Source organism: Pan paniscus, chromosome 12 (genome assembly GCF_029289425.2).
Source record: "Pan paniscus chromosome 12, NHGRI_mPanPan1-v2.0_pri, whole genome shotgun sequence".
In the NCBI taxonomy this organism is placed as follows: domain Eukaryota; kingdom Metazoa; phylum Chordata; class Mammalia; order Primates; family Hominidae; genus Pan; species Pan paniscus.
In genome coordinates this window covers 15,537,839-15,553,149 of record NC_073261.2, presented here as the reverse complement: position 1 = coordinate 15,553,149, position 15,311 = coordinate 15,537,839, and the positions used below count along the sequence as shown (strand labels likewise).

The following is a 15,311-nucleotide window of genomic DNA, read 5'->3' as shown; positions in this document are numbered from 1 at the left end:
TAAGACAATGGCAAGGATTTGTGTAGCTAAACATAGAAAAGGTACAGTAAAAATATGGGATCACCATAGTATATATGCCATCCTGCATTGACTAAAACATTGTTATGCAGTGCATGACTGTATTTTTCAAGTCCAGCACTTCTACTTGTTTCTTTTTTTTTTCTTTTTTTTTTTTGAGACAGGGTATCGCTCTGTCACCCAGGCTGGAGTGCAGTGGCACGATCTTGGCTCACTGCAACCTCTGCCTCCCCAGTTCAAGCAATTTTCCTGCCTCTACCTCCTGAGTAGCTGAGATTACAGGCATGTGCCACCATGCCCAGCTAATTTTTTGTATTTTTAGTAGAGGCAGGGTTTTATCATGTTGGCCAGGCTGGTCTCAAACTCCTGACCTCAAATGATCTGCCTGCCTCAGCCTCCCAAAGTGCTGGGATTACAGGCATGAGCCATTGCGCCTGGCCTGACTTGTTTCTTTTTTTATAGTTTCTTTCTTCTCTAAGATTTCTTATCTTCATTCATTGTGGGCATGTTTTCCTTTATATTTTGAGCATAGTTTTATATGATGGGTGTTGTAAAATCATTATCTGCAGATTCCAATGTCTGGGTCATCTTAGTATCAGTCTCTTTGAGTATAAGTCAAGTTTCACCATTTCTTTGTATGCCCAGTAATATTGGATTGTATTATGAACATTGCGAGGAGTATGTTTTAAACCCTGGATGCTGTTAGGGTCCTCTGAAGAGGATTGGTTTTGTTTTTAGTGTGGTGTTTGGCCTTCAATTACATTTTAATTTTTTTCATTTTATGTCTTTCCTTCTTAATACACAGTCCATCACCTGGCTCAGTGCATGTCACCAAAAATTCTCCAGGGGAAGAGGATTGGTTTTTAGTTTTCACTGGTACTTAACTTGGTGAACGTGGCAGTTGAAGTACATTCTTCAGCTTTAGGTGGGCTGCTGTGATCTGTCCCATGCATGCATAGTTCAGGAGTCCACCAAAGATTTGGACCCAATTTATATGCTGAATTGAAGGGTCTCCCTTTGTGGTTCTCTCATTTCTGAAAGGTTCCCCCTTCCCAATTGTTGTCATGCTCAGAACTCTATTTCTTGGTTCTTCAAGCCAGTAAGACTGTGGGTTTCTATCTAAGTTGTAGCTGCCACACTGGGCCATAAGGCAAAAATAAATACATAAATACTTAAAAACCTGGAAATTCACCCAGTGTGTTCCTTTTGTCCAAGTAAAAATTCTTCTCAGCTTCTGGCAGCTTTTGGTTACTCTCCAGTGCTGTATGTGTAGTTGGGGGTCTGGTTACTCTCCAGTGCTGTATGTGTAGTTGGGGGTCTGGTTACTCTCCAGTGCTGTATGTGTAGTTGGGGGTCTGGTTACTCCCCAGTGCTGTATGTGTAGTCGGGGGTCTGGTTACTCCCCAGTGCTGTATGTGTAGTTGGGGGTCTGGTTACTGTCCAGTGCTGTATGTGTAGTTGGGGGTCTGGTTACTGTCCAGTGCTGTATGTGTAGTTGGGGGTCTGGTTACTCCCCAGTGCTGTATGTGTAGTTGGGGGTCTGGTTACTCCCCAGTGCTGTATGTGTAGTTGGGGGTCTGGTTACTCTCCAGTGCTGTATGTGTAGTTGGGGGTCTGGTTACTCCCCAGTGCTCTATGTGTAGTTGGGGGTCTGGTTATTCTCCAGTGCTGTATGTGTAGTTGGGGGTCTGGTTACTCTCCAGTGCTGTATGTGTAGTTGGGGGTCTGGTTACTCCCCAGTGCTGTATGTGTAGTTGGGGGTCTGGTTACTCTCCAGTGCTGTATGTGTAGTTGGGGGTCTGGTTACTCTCCAGTTCTGTATGTGTAGTTGGGGGTCTGGTTACTCTCCAGTGCTGTATGTGTAGTTGGGGGTCTGGTTACTCTCCAGTGCTCTATGTGTAGTTGGGGGTCTGCGTCTCGTACTTACGTGTCGAGGAGGTCTTGTAAGAGTGGCCCTTTATTACTGGAAGCTCTAGGTCTATAATTTTTTTAAAAATTTCACTTGTATGTATTTATATTTTAAAATCATTTTGTCGTGAAAGGATTCTCTGTACTGTGAGGTAGTACACAGAGGAATCTCACCCCATGCTCCACTACTTAGAATTAAATACATATTCCGCTGTAAGAAAGTAATCTAATTACGTAATAATTCCTATCCCCTTTTCTCCCCCGAGTAGTGATAGCCTGTAATTTGTGTACTTCCTTTCTGTCCCCTTCTAAAGCTTTTATTACATCATACATGTATCCATAAACTAAGTATAGAATTGTTTGGGGTGTGTTGCAAATACACATAAATCGTATCATATTAAATGTCAGTCTGCACTTTCTCCCACTCAGCATGGTTTTCCTGGTCTGGTCACGTTGATACATTTAGGTTTACTTCATTTTCACAGCTTATGTATTAGTCTAAAGTAAGCATAACTACCATGACTATTTATTTATTCATTTTCCTCTGATGAATATTTAGTTGTTTCCAGTGTTGCGTATCACACCTATAATCAAGATGAAACCAGCAGAAAATGCTAAGATGTTTTTTCTCCATGTAGGTAAGCAAACTATGGGCTTTCCACTTCTCACTTATCAAGACCGATCGGATAACAAACTGTATCGTCTTCAGACTCCTCAGAGTCCCTTGGTGAGACCCTCCATGTATGATTATTATGACATGGATAACTATCCAATTGGGACCAATGCCATCGTTGCTGTGATTTCTTACACTGGCTATGATATGGAAGATGCCATGGTAAGTTTTACTGGGAAATGTTGTTCCCAGTAAACAAGTAAACTTGTTTGTTTACTGTGAAATCACTGAAGGAATATTTTTGTGTACCCAAGTACCTAGTATTTGGCACGTGATGTTCTATTAAATGATTAGTTCTTAGTCTAAGTTGAAAGTGGGCAAGCCTTGAGGAATATCCACTAAATATTCAGATACACGTATGTCTTGCATATTTGAATGCATATTATGAGTAAATTTTGAAGTTTGGTTTTGGATCTATCTACCTTTTATATTTAAGTATGATTAGATTTTAAGCTATTTCTGTGTGCCTGGGTTTTTGTTTTTCTTGTTTTTTGTTTGTTTTTTGTTTTTTATTTCTGAGACGGAGTCTCGCTCTGTTGCCCAGGCTGGAGTGCAGTGGCACGATCTTTGCTCACTGCAACCTCCACCTTCTGGGTTCAAGCAATTCTGCCTCAGCCTCTCGAATAGCTGGGACTACAGGCACCCATCACCATGCCTGGCTAATTTTCGTATTTTTAGTAGAGATGGGGTTTCACCATGTTGGCCAGGCTGGTCTCGAACTCCTGACCTCAAGTGATCCACCTGCCTTGGCCTCCCAAAGTGCTGGAATTACAGGCGTGAGCCACCGTGCCCAGCCATGTCTGGGTTTTTGTAGTTAGTATCAGTGATTTGGAAAATGTGAGGAAAGTTAAAATGTGATGCCAGTTATCCTAAACCAAGTATCATAGTCCCACCTAGTTTTATTTTGAAAATCCTCAATTGGCCTCAGTGTTTTAACGATTCTTTTACTTCACAGATTGTGAATAAGGCCTCTTGGGAACGAGGCTTTGCCCATGGAAGTGTCTACAAGTCTGAGTTCATAGACCTCTCTGAAAAAATTAAACAAGGAGATAGTAGCCTGGTGTTTGGAATCAAACCTGGTGACCCACGCGTTTTGCAGAAGTTAGATGACGATGGATTGCCGTTTATAGGAGCAAAACTGCAGTACGGAGATCCGTATTACAGCTACCTAAACCTCAACACCGGGGAAAGTTTTGTGATGTACTATAAGTAAGTTTGGGTATCCAAGCTGTTTTATTTTGTTTTTGTTTTTGTTTTGAGACAGGGTCTCAGTGTGTCAGCCAGGCTGGAGTGCAGTGGAGTGATCTCAGCTCACTACAACCACCACCTCCCGGGCTCAAGCAGTCCTCTCGCCTCAGCCTTCGAGTAGCTGGGACTCCAGGCACGGACCACCATGCCCAGCTAATTTTTTGTATTTTTAGTAGAGACGGTTTCACCATGTTGCCCAGGCACGTCTCGAACTCCTGGGCTCAAGTGATCCACCTGCTTCAGCCTCCCAAAGTGCTAGGATTACAGGCGTGAGCCACCGTCCCTGGCCTATTTGTGCTTTTTTTAAAAACTGTATTATCCAAACTTTGTCATCTTTCTCATATACAATGTTAGCAATGTTTCCTAGCCAAAATGTTGAGCTCATACCTCTTATTAGAAATGTCTTATTTTAGCTTATTTTACAATATAATTTATTTCAATAGGCTTTCATAATAATTTTTCAGTTGCTTTTGTTGCTAGTTTTCTTTCAGATGAACATAATTCTGTAGTGAATATCACCAATAGCTCTATTCATACCATCTCTGTTTGTATTGGAGAATAAAGGTAAGAATGAGTTTTGCAGGCCAGGCACAGTAGTTCACACCTGCAATCCCAACACTTTGGGAGACCAAAACAGGAGGATTCCTTAAGCACAGGAGTTAATGATCAGTCTGGGCAATGTAGTGGGACCCTATCTCTACAAAAAAAATTTAAAGACTAGCCAGGCCTAGTGGCATATACCTGTAGTCCCAGCTACTCAGGAGGCTGAGGTGGGAGGATTGCTTGAACCCGGAAAGTCAAGGCTGCAGTGAGCTGTAATTGCACCACCGCACTCCAGCCTGGGCAACACAGTGAGACCCCGTATCATTAAAAAAAAAAAAAAAAAAAAAAGTTTTACAAATATCCTTTATGAAGCACTAATTATATCAATGAAACTTATCTCCATAAGTTAAAACAAATAGGTTGACCTTATACGGTTTACTTTTTCCTAGGAGTAAAGAAAATTGTGTTGTGGATAACATCAAAGTGTGCAGTAATGACACTGGGAGTGGAAAATTCAAGTGTGTTTGCATCACTATGAGAGTGCCTCGGAACCCAACTATCGGAGATAAATTTGCCAGTCGCCATGGGCAGAAGGGCATTTTAAGCAGATTGTGGCCGGCTGAGGACATGCCTTTTACTGAGAGTGGGATGGTCCCAGACATTCTGTTCAATCCCCATGGTTTTCCATCCCGCATGACCATTGGGATGTTAATTGAGAGTATGGCCGGGAAGTCTGCAGCTTTGCATGGTCTCTGCCATGATGCTACACCCTTCATCTTCTCAGAGGAGAACTCGGCCTTAGAATACTTTGGTGAGATGTTAAAGGCTGCTGGCTACAATTTCTATGGCACCGAGAGGTTATATAGTGGCATCAGTGGGCTAGAACTGGAAGCAGACATCTTCATAGGAGTGGTTTATTATCAGCGCTTACGCCATATGGTCTCAGACAAATTTCAGGTAAGGACAACTGGAGCCCGAGACAGAGTCACCAACCAGCCTATTGGGGGAAGAAATGTCCAGGGTGGAATCCGTTTTGGGGAGATGGAACGGGATGCGCTTTTAGCTCATGGTACATCTTTTCTCCTTCATGACCGCCTCTTCAACTGCTCAGATCGGTCGGTAGCCCATGTGTGTGTGAAGTGTGGCAGTTTACTCTCTCCACTGTTGGAGAAGCCACCCCCTTCTTGGTCTGCCATGCGCAACAGAAAATACAACTGTACTCTGTGTAATCGCAGTGACACTATCGATACTGTTTCTGTGCCTTATGTTTTTCGGTATTTTGTAGCTGAACTGGCAGCTATGAACATCAAAGTGAAACTGGATGTTGTTTAACTTGATGTTGACCTTTTGGATTAAGAGGACTATCAGATTAAAGCAAAATGTAATTTTAATTCAATGAAGATATCATTACCAGGTTACTCTTGAGATTTTTCAAGGGTGTTAGAACTCTCAACCAAGACCTGAAAACCAAGTATGCAAGGTTTCTGAATCTCTCTGGTAGATTAACTATAGACAATGATTTTCTGTTATCTTTGTTCAAAAAGTTCATGTCTTCTCAAAATATGAAATATTGATAAATGGAAGAGCATATGGTGACAAGTCTCCTTTCCAACCCCAGGTTCCCTACACCCTGCTCTCAGCAGGCAGTGAGTGTCACACACCTGTTAATCCATCTTGAGCAGGACAGTACTATACAGATAGAATGCAAGCTGTAATGTAATTTTATATTTTCTTATAGCCACATTGAAGTAAAAACAAACAGGTACAGTGTTTTTTACCAGCTTTATAGAAGTACAGTTGTTACATATTTAATGAATACAATTTGATGGGTCTGACTATATGCACACACCTTTGATACCATCACCACAATCAGGGTAATAAACATATCTGTCATCTCCACAAGTTTCCTCCTGCCCCTTTGTTTTTTGCTTTTTGGTTGCTGTTGAGTTTTTGTTTTGTCTTCTGTGGTAAGAACACTTAACTCAAGACCTACCCTCTTAACAAATCTTTAAGTGCACGATATAGTATTGTTAATAACAGGCACCATGTTGTACAACAGATCTTTAGACCTCACTTGTCTTGCATAACTGAAGCTTTATACCTGTTGAACAACTCTCCATTTCCCTGGCCCCTAGCAACCACCCTTCTACCCTGTTTCTATGAGTTTGACTATTACAGATATCTCATATAGTGGGATCATGCAATATTTGTCCTGTGACTGGCTTATTTCACTTAGCATAGTGAAATAAGATTCATCCATTTTGGAAGCCAGGCATGGTGCTGTGCATCTATAGTCCCTGCTATTTGAGAGGCTGAGGTGGGGGAGGATCATTTGAGTGCAGGAGTTCAAGGACAGCCTGGGTAATATAGGAAGACCCTGTCTTAAAGACCCTGACCTCAAGTGATCCACCCACCTCGGCCTCCGAAAGTGCTAGGATTACAGGTGTGAGCCACTGTGCCTGGCCTCCGGTGAGTATTTTATATTTAGTCTACACTTCCATACTTGGCTTTTTTCTGCTTTTATATTGATCTGCTTTCATAGCAGTGTGTAGAGTGCCACTTATGTTTTCTTTCTTGTGTACAGTATTTTATTGTATGGATTTACCATCCCCTGTGTATTTAAGTTGTTCCATTCTTTGGCCATTATAACTTTTTTCTGCAAATATTCTGGTGACTTATCTTTGGCCATTATAAACTGTTGATAATAGATCATCTTGTATATACTTCTGCAATTATAAGATGCTTTTTTGATGATGAAAGCTTTCCTAAGGTAATTGTTTCCTGAGTTTGGTTCAGATGGTCTGCCACTAATTATAAGGCAGATAGGAACAGACAGAAAAATCTATCATTTCAAGATAGGCTTAGCAGGATGGGCGCAGTGGCTCACGCCACTAATCCCAACATTTTAGGAGGCCTAGGCAGGAGCAATCACTTGTGCCTGGGAGTTCTAGACCAGCCTGGCCTGAGACTTCATCTCTACAAAAAAAGCAACAATGACAAAAAAAATTAGCCAAGTATAGTGGCACACCCCTGTAGTCCCAGCTACTTGGGAGGCTGAGGTGGGAGGATTGCTTGAACCCAAGAGGTCGAGGCTGCAGTGAGCCAAGATTGTGCCACTGCACTCCAGCCTGGGTGACAGAGCAGGACCCTGTCTCTATTTTATAAATTAAAAAAGGCTGGGTGTGGTGGCTCACACCCATAATCCCAACACTTTGGCTCAGCAGATTGCTTGAACCCAGGAATTCAAGTCCAATCTGGGCAACATGGGGAAACCCCAGCTCTACAAAAAAAATTAGCCTGGTGTGGTGGCACATGCCTGTAGTTCCAGCTACTCAGGAGGCTGAGGTGGGAGAATCTCCTGAGCCTGGAAGGTCCAGGCAGTGAGCCAAGATTGTGCCACCACACTCCAGCCTGGGCGACAGAATGAGACCCTGTCTCAAAAAAAAAAAAAAAAAAAAAGGGGGGGGCATAAGAAAAAAACAATTTAATGGAAAAGATAGGCTTTGCTTCAGGAAGCTGGTTGAGAATAATAAGGAAAAAGTCGATTCTACTGACTGACGTTTCCCCCTGCTGTTAAGAATCCCAACCACACACTTTCACACACTATTCCAGGTTCTGGCTACTGAATGATCCCAGAGCTGAGGTCTATTGTCATCTCTCCACTTCTATCTTTAGCAGCACTAAAAACATTTCCAAAAAAAATGTTTTTTTAGCTTTTTAACTGTAGATTCACCACTAAGAAATTGACATTGGAACAGTCCACAGAGCTTATTCAAATTTCACCCATTTTACATGCACTCATTTGTGTTGCATGTGATATATAGTTCTATTTCATTTTATCACCTGTGTAGATGGATGAAAACAGCAACATAAGCAAGATACAGAGCCGTTCCGTCATCACAAAGCTCTGCCATACTATCCTTTTAGAGCCATCTCTACCTGTGTCCCCCATTTCTAACCCCTGGAAACCACTAATCTGTTCTTCATAGTTTTCTTATTTCAAGAATCTTATGTAAGTGGGATCATGAAGTATAACCTTTGAGAATGGCCTTTTCACTCCATTCCCTTGAGATACATCCAGGTAGTTGCATGTATCAATAGTTAATTCCTTTTTATTGCTACACAGTACTCCATAGTATGAATATACTATGTACATAGCATATATATTTATAGTTTAACCATTCACCTTGAACATTTTGGTTGTTTCCAGTTTGGGGGCATTAACAATAAAGCTGATCTGAACAATCAGGTATAATAGTCCCCCTTTATCCTTGAAGATTATATCCCAAGACTCCCAGTGAGTGTCTGAAACCATGGATAGTATATACACTATCCATATGTGCTATATGTACTATATGTCCTCTATATATTTTTTCTATACATATATACCTTTGATGTTTAATTAAGCACTGTAAGAAACTGACAGCAATAAATAGAACAATTATACTGTAATTAAATGAATGTGGCCTCAAAATGTACTGTTCTCACATATTTTCAGACTGTGGGTAACTGAAACTGCATAAAGCAAAACTGGCTGGGTGCGGTGGTGCACACCTGTAATCCCAGGACTTCGGCAGGCTGAGGTGTGCAGATCACTTGAGGTCAGGAGTTTGAGACCAGCCTGGCCATCATGGGGAAACCCCGTCTCTATTAAAAATACAAAAATTAGCTGGGTGTGATGGCACACGCCTGTAATCCCAGCTACTCAGGAGGCTGAGACAGGAGAATCACTTGAACCCAGGAGGCAGAGGTTGCAGTGAGCCAAGATCACGCCACTGCACAGCAACCTGGGCAACAGAGCAAGACTAGAGTCTCAAAAAAAAAAAAAAAAAAAAAAAGGAAAGCAAAATTGCAGATAAGGAGGACTACTATACAGGTTATTGTGTAAACATAAGTTTCATTTCCTGGGACAAGTGTTCAAGACTGGGATTGCTAGGTCATATGGTAGTTGCATATTTCATTTAATAAACTGCCAAACTTTTCAGAGTGGCTGTGCCATTTTACATTCCTACCAGCAATGTATAAGTGATTCATTTCTTGGCATTCTGACCAACCAGCATTTGGTGATGTCACTTTTTTTTTAAGGCTAGTCAAGTGAAGCAGTGGGAGTGGAAAAAGAACAAATAAATCTGTAAGTGGTTGTGATCAATTTGTTGCAAACACCATTGCACTTGGACCAGCCCACTATTTCTTATTTTAGCCATTCTGATAGATGTATAGTGATGTCTCATTGTGGCTTTAATTTGCATTTCTCTAATGGCTGAAAATGTTGAACATCTCTTCATGTGTTTATTTGCCATCTGTATATCTTCAGTGAAATGTCTGCTGTTCATTTTTTAATTGGATTGTTTGTCTTCTTACTGTTGAATTTCAAGACTTCATTATATATTCCAGATATAAAGCCTTTGTCATACAAGTGCTTTGCAAATATTTTCTCCCAGTTCATAGTTTGTCTTTTCATCCTCTTCACAGGTATTTTGCAGAGAAACAAATTTAAATTTTGATGAAGCCCAATTGACAGGTTTTTGGTGTTGTGTCTAAGAACTCTTCACCTAGCCCAAAGATTTTCTCATATGTTATTTTCTAAAGGTTTTATAGTTTTATGCTTTATATTTAAATCTATGATCCATTTTCCACTTAAGAGTTCATTTTTGTACAAAGTGTAAGGTTTAGATCAAGATTTTTGGTTTTTTTTTTTTTTTTGCCAATAGATATCCAATTGCTCCAGGACTGCTACTTGAAAACGATCCTTTCTCTATTGAATTACTTTTGCACTTCTGTCAAAAATCAGATGGCCATAGGCCGGGTGCAGTGGCTCACGCCTGTAATCCCTACACTTTGAGAAGCTGAAGTGGGATGATTGCTTGAGCCCAGGAGTTTGAGACCAGCCTGGGCAACACAGCCAGACCCCATCTCTACTAAAAAAATTAGCCAGGCATGGTGGTGTGCACCTGTAGTCCCAGCTCCCCAGGAGGCTGAGGTGGGAGTATCGTCTAAGCCTGGGAGTCGAGGCTGCAGTGAGCCGTGATCACGCCACTGCACTCCAGCTGGAGTGACAGGGTTTAAATCAGATGGCCATACTTGTGCGGGGCTAATTTATTTTGTATTATTTCATTTTTATCTCCTTTGTTGGCTTATTAACCCTACCTCCATTTTCATTTTTCGTTGTTTCTCTTAAAATTTCTAGTGTACATCTTTAGACTTGTCACACTTTTATGTAATATTCTACCACTTCACAGGTAGTAGAACAACTTAGCAACAGCACACACTTTCCTGTCTCTTGGCCTTTGTGCTATTTTGTCATGAGTTATATTTACTATATCTGGAGATCTTGATTTCATATACCAGATTTCCATTTTCCTTCGAACTGAGGGCTTGCTTCAGTGTTTCTGAGCTTACTTAGGTGAGACCAGAGCAGCCATTAGGGCTAATTTTGCCTCACTAGAGAGGCAGTATCTTTGAGTAGTTTAGCCAGTGCACAGTGATGGTCTCCACTATGGCTCCAGGGACTGCTCTGCCTGCACCTTCCTGGTGGTTTCCTTGGTTTCCAGGAGTGTGTTCACAGGCATGCTGTGCGCTACACGTGCAGGAAACCCTTTGCAGGCCTGGGCCGCGCTACTCTCTGGTACCCTGCCTTACAAACTAGCTGCCTTGGCCTCTCCAAATTCTCAACTTTGTCCCAACTCAGGGACACCCCTGGGCTATGTAGCCTAGAAACTAACTCTCCAGACATAAGTCGGGCCACTAGGGTCACTTCATTTGTCTCCTTTCTCTTGGGGACCACTGTGCTACAATGCTGGTTTCCAATGTCTGAACTCTGTTGTCTCCTATTTTGTCCAGATTTTTTAGTTGTTGATGTTTGAAGGATAAATCTACTACCTATGACATCACCACACCCGGGTAACTTTTGTACTTTTTGTAGAGACAGAATTTCGCCATGTTGCCCAGGCTGATCTCAAACTCCTGGGCTCAAGCAGTCTGGCCACCTCAGTTTCCCAAAGTGCTGAGATTTATAGGCATGAGCCACTGTACTTGGCCTATGTTTCTAACGCAGAAGCCACCACCGTATGCCACACCTGTGACTCTTTCCCATATTTGTTGTAGTAAAAGGGACTGCAGGCCAGGCGCTGTGGCTCATACCTGTAATCTCGGCACTTTGGGAGGCCGACATGGGCGGATCACGAGGTCAGGACTTCGAGACCAGCCTGGCCAATATGATGGAACCCCGTCTCTACTAAAAATACAAAAATTAGCCTGGCGTGGTGGTGCGCACCTGTAGTCCCAGCTATTTGGGAGGCTGAGGCAGAAGAATCGCTTGAACCCGGGAGGTGGAGGTTGCAGTAAGCCGAGATTGTGCCACTGCATTCCAGCCTGGGTGACAAAGCGAGATGCTGTCTCAAAAAATAAATAAATAAAAATAAATAAATAAAAGAGGCTGCAGTACATGACACACTGGCAGCACCAACTCCTGCCTGGTGGATGACATCTATCTTTAGACATCCCCACTCCATGGTTGCCGGGGGTCCATCACCATTGTTGACACTTCTTCAGGTTATGATGTTATCATCAGTCCCAGTGCTATCAGTCAACTCTACAATCCTAGGTAGTCCTTGAATCTACAGTTGACCCTTAAACAATGCAGTAGAAAATCCACATATAACTTTTGACTCCCCCAAAACTTAATAGCCTACTGTCGATCTGAAGTCTTACTGATGACATAAATAGTAGATTAACACATATTTTGTAGGTTATATGCATTATATACTGTATTCTTGCAATAGTAAAGTAGAGAGAAGAAACTGTTATTAAGGAAATCGTAAGGAAGATAAAATATACTATTCATTAAGTGGAAGTGGATTATCATAAAGGCCTTCATCCTTGTCCTCTTCACATTGAGTAGGCTGAGGAGAGGAAGGGGGTTGGTCTTGCTGTCTCAGAGTGACAGCGGCAGAAGAAAATCTGAGTATAAGTGGACCCGTACAGTTTAAATCCATGTTCAAGGCTCAACTGTAAACTGTTTGATTTAATGGGCAACCCACGCACCCAAGTGGTTATAAGTGGTACTACAAAATGTATTATATAAATACCGTAGAATTTTTTTTTTTTTTTTTGAGACAGAGTCATGCTCTGTCACCCAGGCTGGAGTGCAGTGGTGTGGTCTCGGCTCACTACAACCTCCGCAGCAATTCTCGTGCCTCAACCTCCTGAGTAGCTCCAGGACTACAGGTGCCTGCCACCATCCCTGGCTAATTTTTTGTATTTTTTGTAGAGACAGGGTTTCACCATGTTAGCCAGGCTGGTCTCGAACTCCTGACCTCAAGCGATTCGCCCACCTCGACCTCCCAAAGTGCTGGGATTACAGGCGTGAGCCACTGCACCCAGCTGAACACAATCTTTACCTTCCATGTACTGATTTATGTCTTTGTCTGTAACTCCTGTCCACCTAAAATGTACAAAACCAAACTGTAATTCTACTGTCTCAGGCACACTTTCTCAGGACCTCTTGAGCCTGTGTTCCCCAGGCCATGGTCACTCATATTGGCTCAAAATAAATCTCTTTAAAACATTTCAGTTTGGTTTTTCTGTTAACAGGTGGTTAATTTTTCCTAGTTCTTTAATGAGATCCCTAGAAACCGGGTTTAAGACAATTGATTTTTTTTTTTTTGCTTTCTCGGTCAGATAAGAAAATTTCAGAAACTCCCTCCCTGTGCACCTGTGGGCATTCCCACTCCCACACACCAACAAGACAAGGTTAGACAGATCTTCTGAGGCAGCTTCTAAGGCCTTTCAGCATGTCAAAATGCATCTTTGGGGTATCCGTTTCTGAGTACCAACAAGGGAACGGAATGGGTTAAGATTTCATTCTCTCAGTAGAGGAAAATCTAGGGATTCATTCTACATTTGAAGCCAAAAACAGTTATCTGACTCCTTCCAGAGCCTTTAAATGTTGATCCCTTCCCCTCTTCTCCCATCAAACATACACTTGGAAGTTTAAGAAGAATGGAGGGATCTCAAGGTGTAAAGTTTTCTTTCTGTGCGATGACCAGTGCTGGTCCTCAGATGTCAACTGCCAACCAGGGTAGCTCATGGTTACAACCTCCCGTACAGCTCTCACTTATCCAGAACTACTGAGGCTCCAAGCTCAGTATCAAACTGTTCACTTGCACTATGTCCTCTATGATGTCACTGTCATCATTTTACAGACACACTGCGACTCCAAGTGGTCGTTACTAGTTCACAATCAAGTAGCTCTCGTTCATCTTCTCGTTCATCTTCAACTCTATGATTAACTGCAAAATGTTCTGCTCATTTTGACTAGAGTCTTGAAAGATCTGCAAACTAAACGGCAGGACTGATGCTCAGTTCTCTGACCAGGGGATATCCAGTCTCTTATGTGGGGAAACTCACGCCCAGGTCTAACCTCACACTTTTAAGACAGATGAGAAGGAAGGGGGAAATGTTGCTACATTAGGAGGAATTAATTACAAAGAGAGGAAGTAACTAGCTTGATAGTCTCATGGAGTCAGGATTAAACGCCATGTCTGTCCTGGCGTACGCTAAGGGATGGGGAAACGTCTGGGTCCCAGGCTGGGTAAATGGCAGGCACAAGCCGAATTAGTTCGGCTCTTGGTTTGACTCCCTCTTCCCTCCTGTTCCAAGCGCTCGCATGAACCAGGGTGCCAGGGGGATTATCAGCGTCTGCGCAAGGCCGATGGTGGCAGCGCGGCGTCAGGAATCAGGCCCCCTATCCCTGAGCCCAACAGCCTACCGCCACAGCACCCAACGAAAATGGGAACGACATGTTGAGACGCTGCAGCAACAGCAGGCGCTTCCCACCAGCTACAGTCGGAGATTTGGAGCGCTTGTGTCTGAGGCTCAATCCCGTCAGGTGCCGCGCAACTCAGCGGCGCATTCTCTTTGGACCCGAGGCACCACCATACTTTCCATTGCTTACTTCCGTTAAACCCCGAGCGCTGCCATGGCAAGCCGGAAATAGGGATAAAGCAATTTAGCCAGAAGAGGGCGGAAGTGGCTACTCAGGGCGCCGCCATGACGAGCCGGGCCGGAAGAAGAGGTAGGGCGCCGCCGTGACAGATTAGTCCTAAAGGGAACGGGGTTGTTAGTTCAATTGGCTACCGGAAAAAACCAGGCTGGGCTGGGCGCCGCCATGACAACCGATACCGGAAAAGGCGGGTCGTTCCCCCCGGACAGCCCTACGCCGGCAAAGGTCTCGAGATGTGAGTAGTGAGAGCGCCTACCCCATACGTGCTGCCGCTCCCCTTCTTTTACCCAGTGATCTAGACCTAGTCTAGGACCTCTGGAATTAGGACCAGCCTCCCTCCTTCTTGGAGATCTGACCCTCAGGATTCAGCGCCTTCCCTCACGAGCTCCAACCCTACGCATGCCCAAGCCCCGCCCTCCAAGCGTTTAGGCCTCGCCCCCTCTCGCGCTGCTTAGGACTTCGGTCCAGTCACTCTTCACCCAATCTCTGCCCCCAGTACCCCAGGTCCGGCCTTCACACTGAAATCCTAAGATGGCAGACTTCTTTAGGGACCTCTATGACTCCTACACCCATCCTCAGAGCTCCAGGTTCCTCCCCCTTGATCACCAAACTTTACCTTTTGAACCTTCCAGATCTGCCTAGGATCCCAGTCCTCACCTATAGGGTCCATAGACTTGTTCCTAGACCACTCTGACCTTGCCCAGGATTCCCAGAGCACCAGCCTCATCCAGGGCTTCCAGACCTCACGCCCCTGGGAGCTTGAGTCCCGCACCAGGGCCTTAGGTTTCATCTTGAAGACTCTTTGGCTAAGACACTCTTCCCCAGGACCTGAGACCCCACCTCTTGGAGCTCTAAACCTCACTTTTAGAACCCCCAAACCCATTAAGGGCTCTCAAGCTCTCCCTGGAATTCTAGATC

At 43.5% G+C, this 15,311-nt stretch overlaps 2 protein-coding genes across 5 annotated transcripts in view; both read left to right on the top strand.

Annotated features, from left to right (window-relative positions):
* Positions 1-7,856, top strand: part of POLR1B (RNA polymerase I subunit B) — a 43,119-nt gene extending 35,263 nt beyond the window's left edge. For both annotated transcript variants that reach the window (XM_055107406.2, XM_055107407.1), the window contains exons 14-16: positions 2,565-2,761; positions 3,555-3,808; positions 4,840-7,856. In XM_055107406.2, the coding sequence (XP_054963381.1) occupies positions 2,565-2,761; positions 3,555-3,808; positions 4,840-5,722 (1,334 nt within the window). In that variant the 3' untranslated portion in view covers positions 5,723-7,856. The remainder of the gene's footprint in view (positions 1-2,564; positions 2,762-3,554; positions 3,809-4,839) is intronic.
* CHCHD5 (coiled-coil-helix-coiled-coil-helix domain containing 5) overlaps positions 5,757-15,311 on the top strand; it is a 32,545-nt gene continuing 22,990 nt past the window's right edge. Inside the window, exon 1 of one of the 3 annotated variants that reach the window (XM_024927639.4) lies at positions 5,757-14,628. In XM_024927639.4, the coding sequence (XP_024783407.2) occupies positions 14,627-14,628 (2 nt within the window). In that variant the 5' untranslated portion in view covers positions 5,757-14,626. The remainder of the gene's footprint in view (positions 14,629-15,311) is intronic. The other 2 variants (XM_063594692.1, XM_003804507.6) reach the window with 2 other exon arrangements.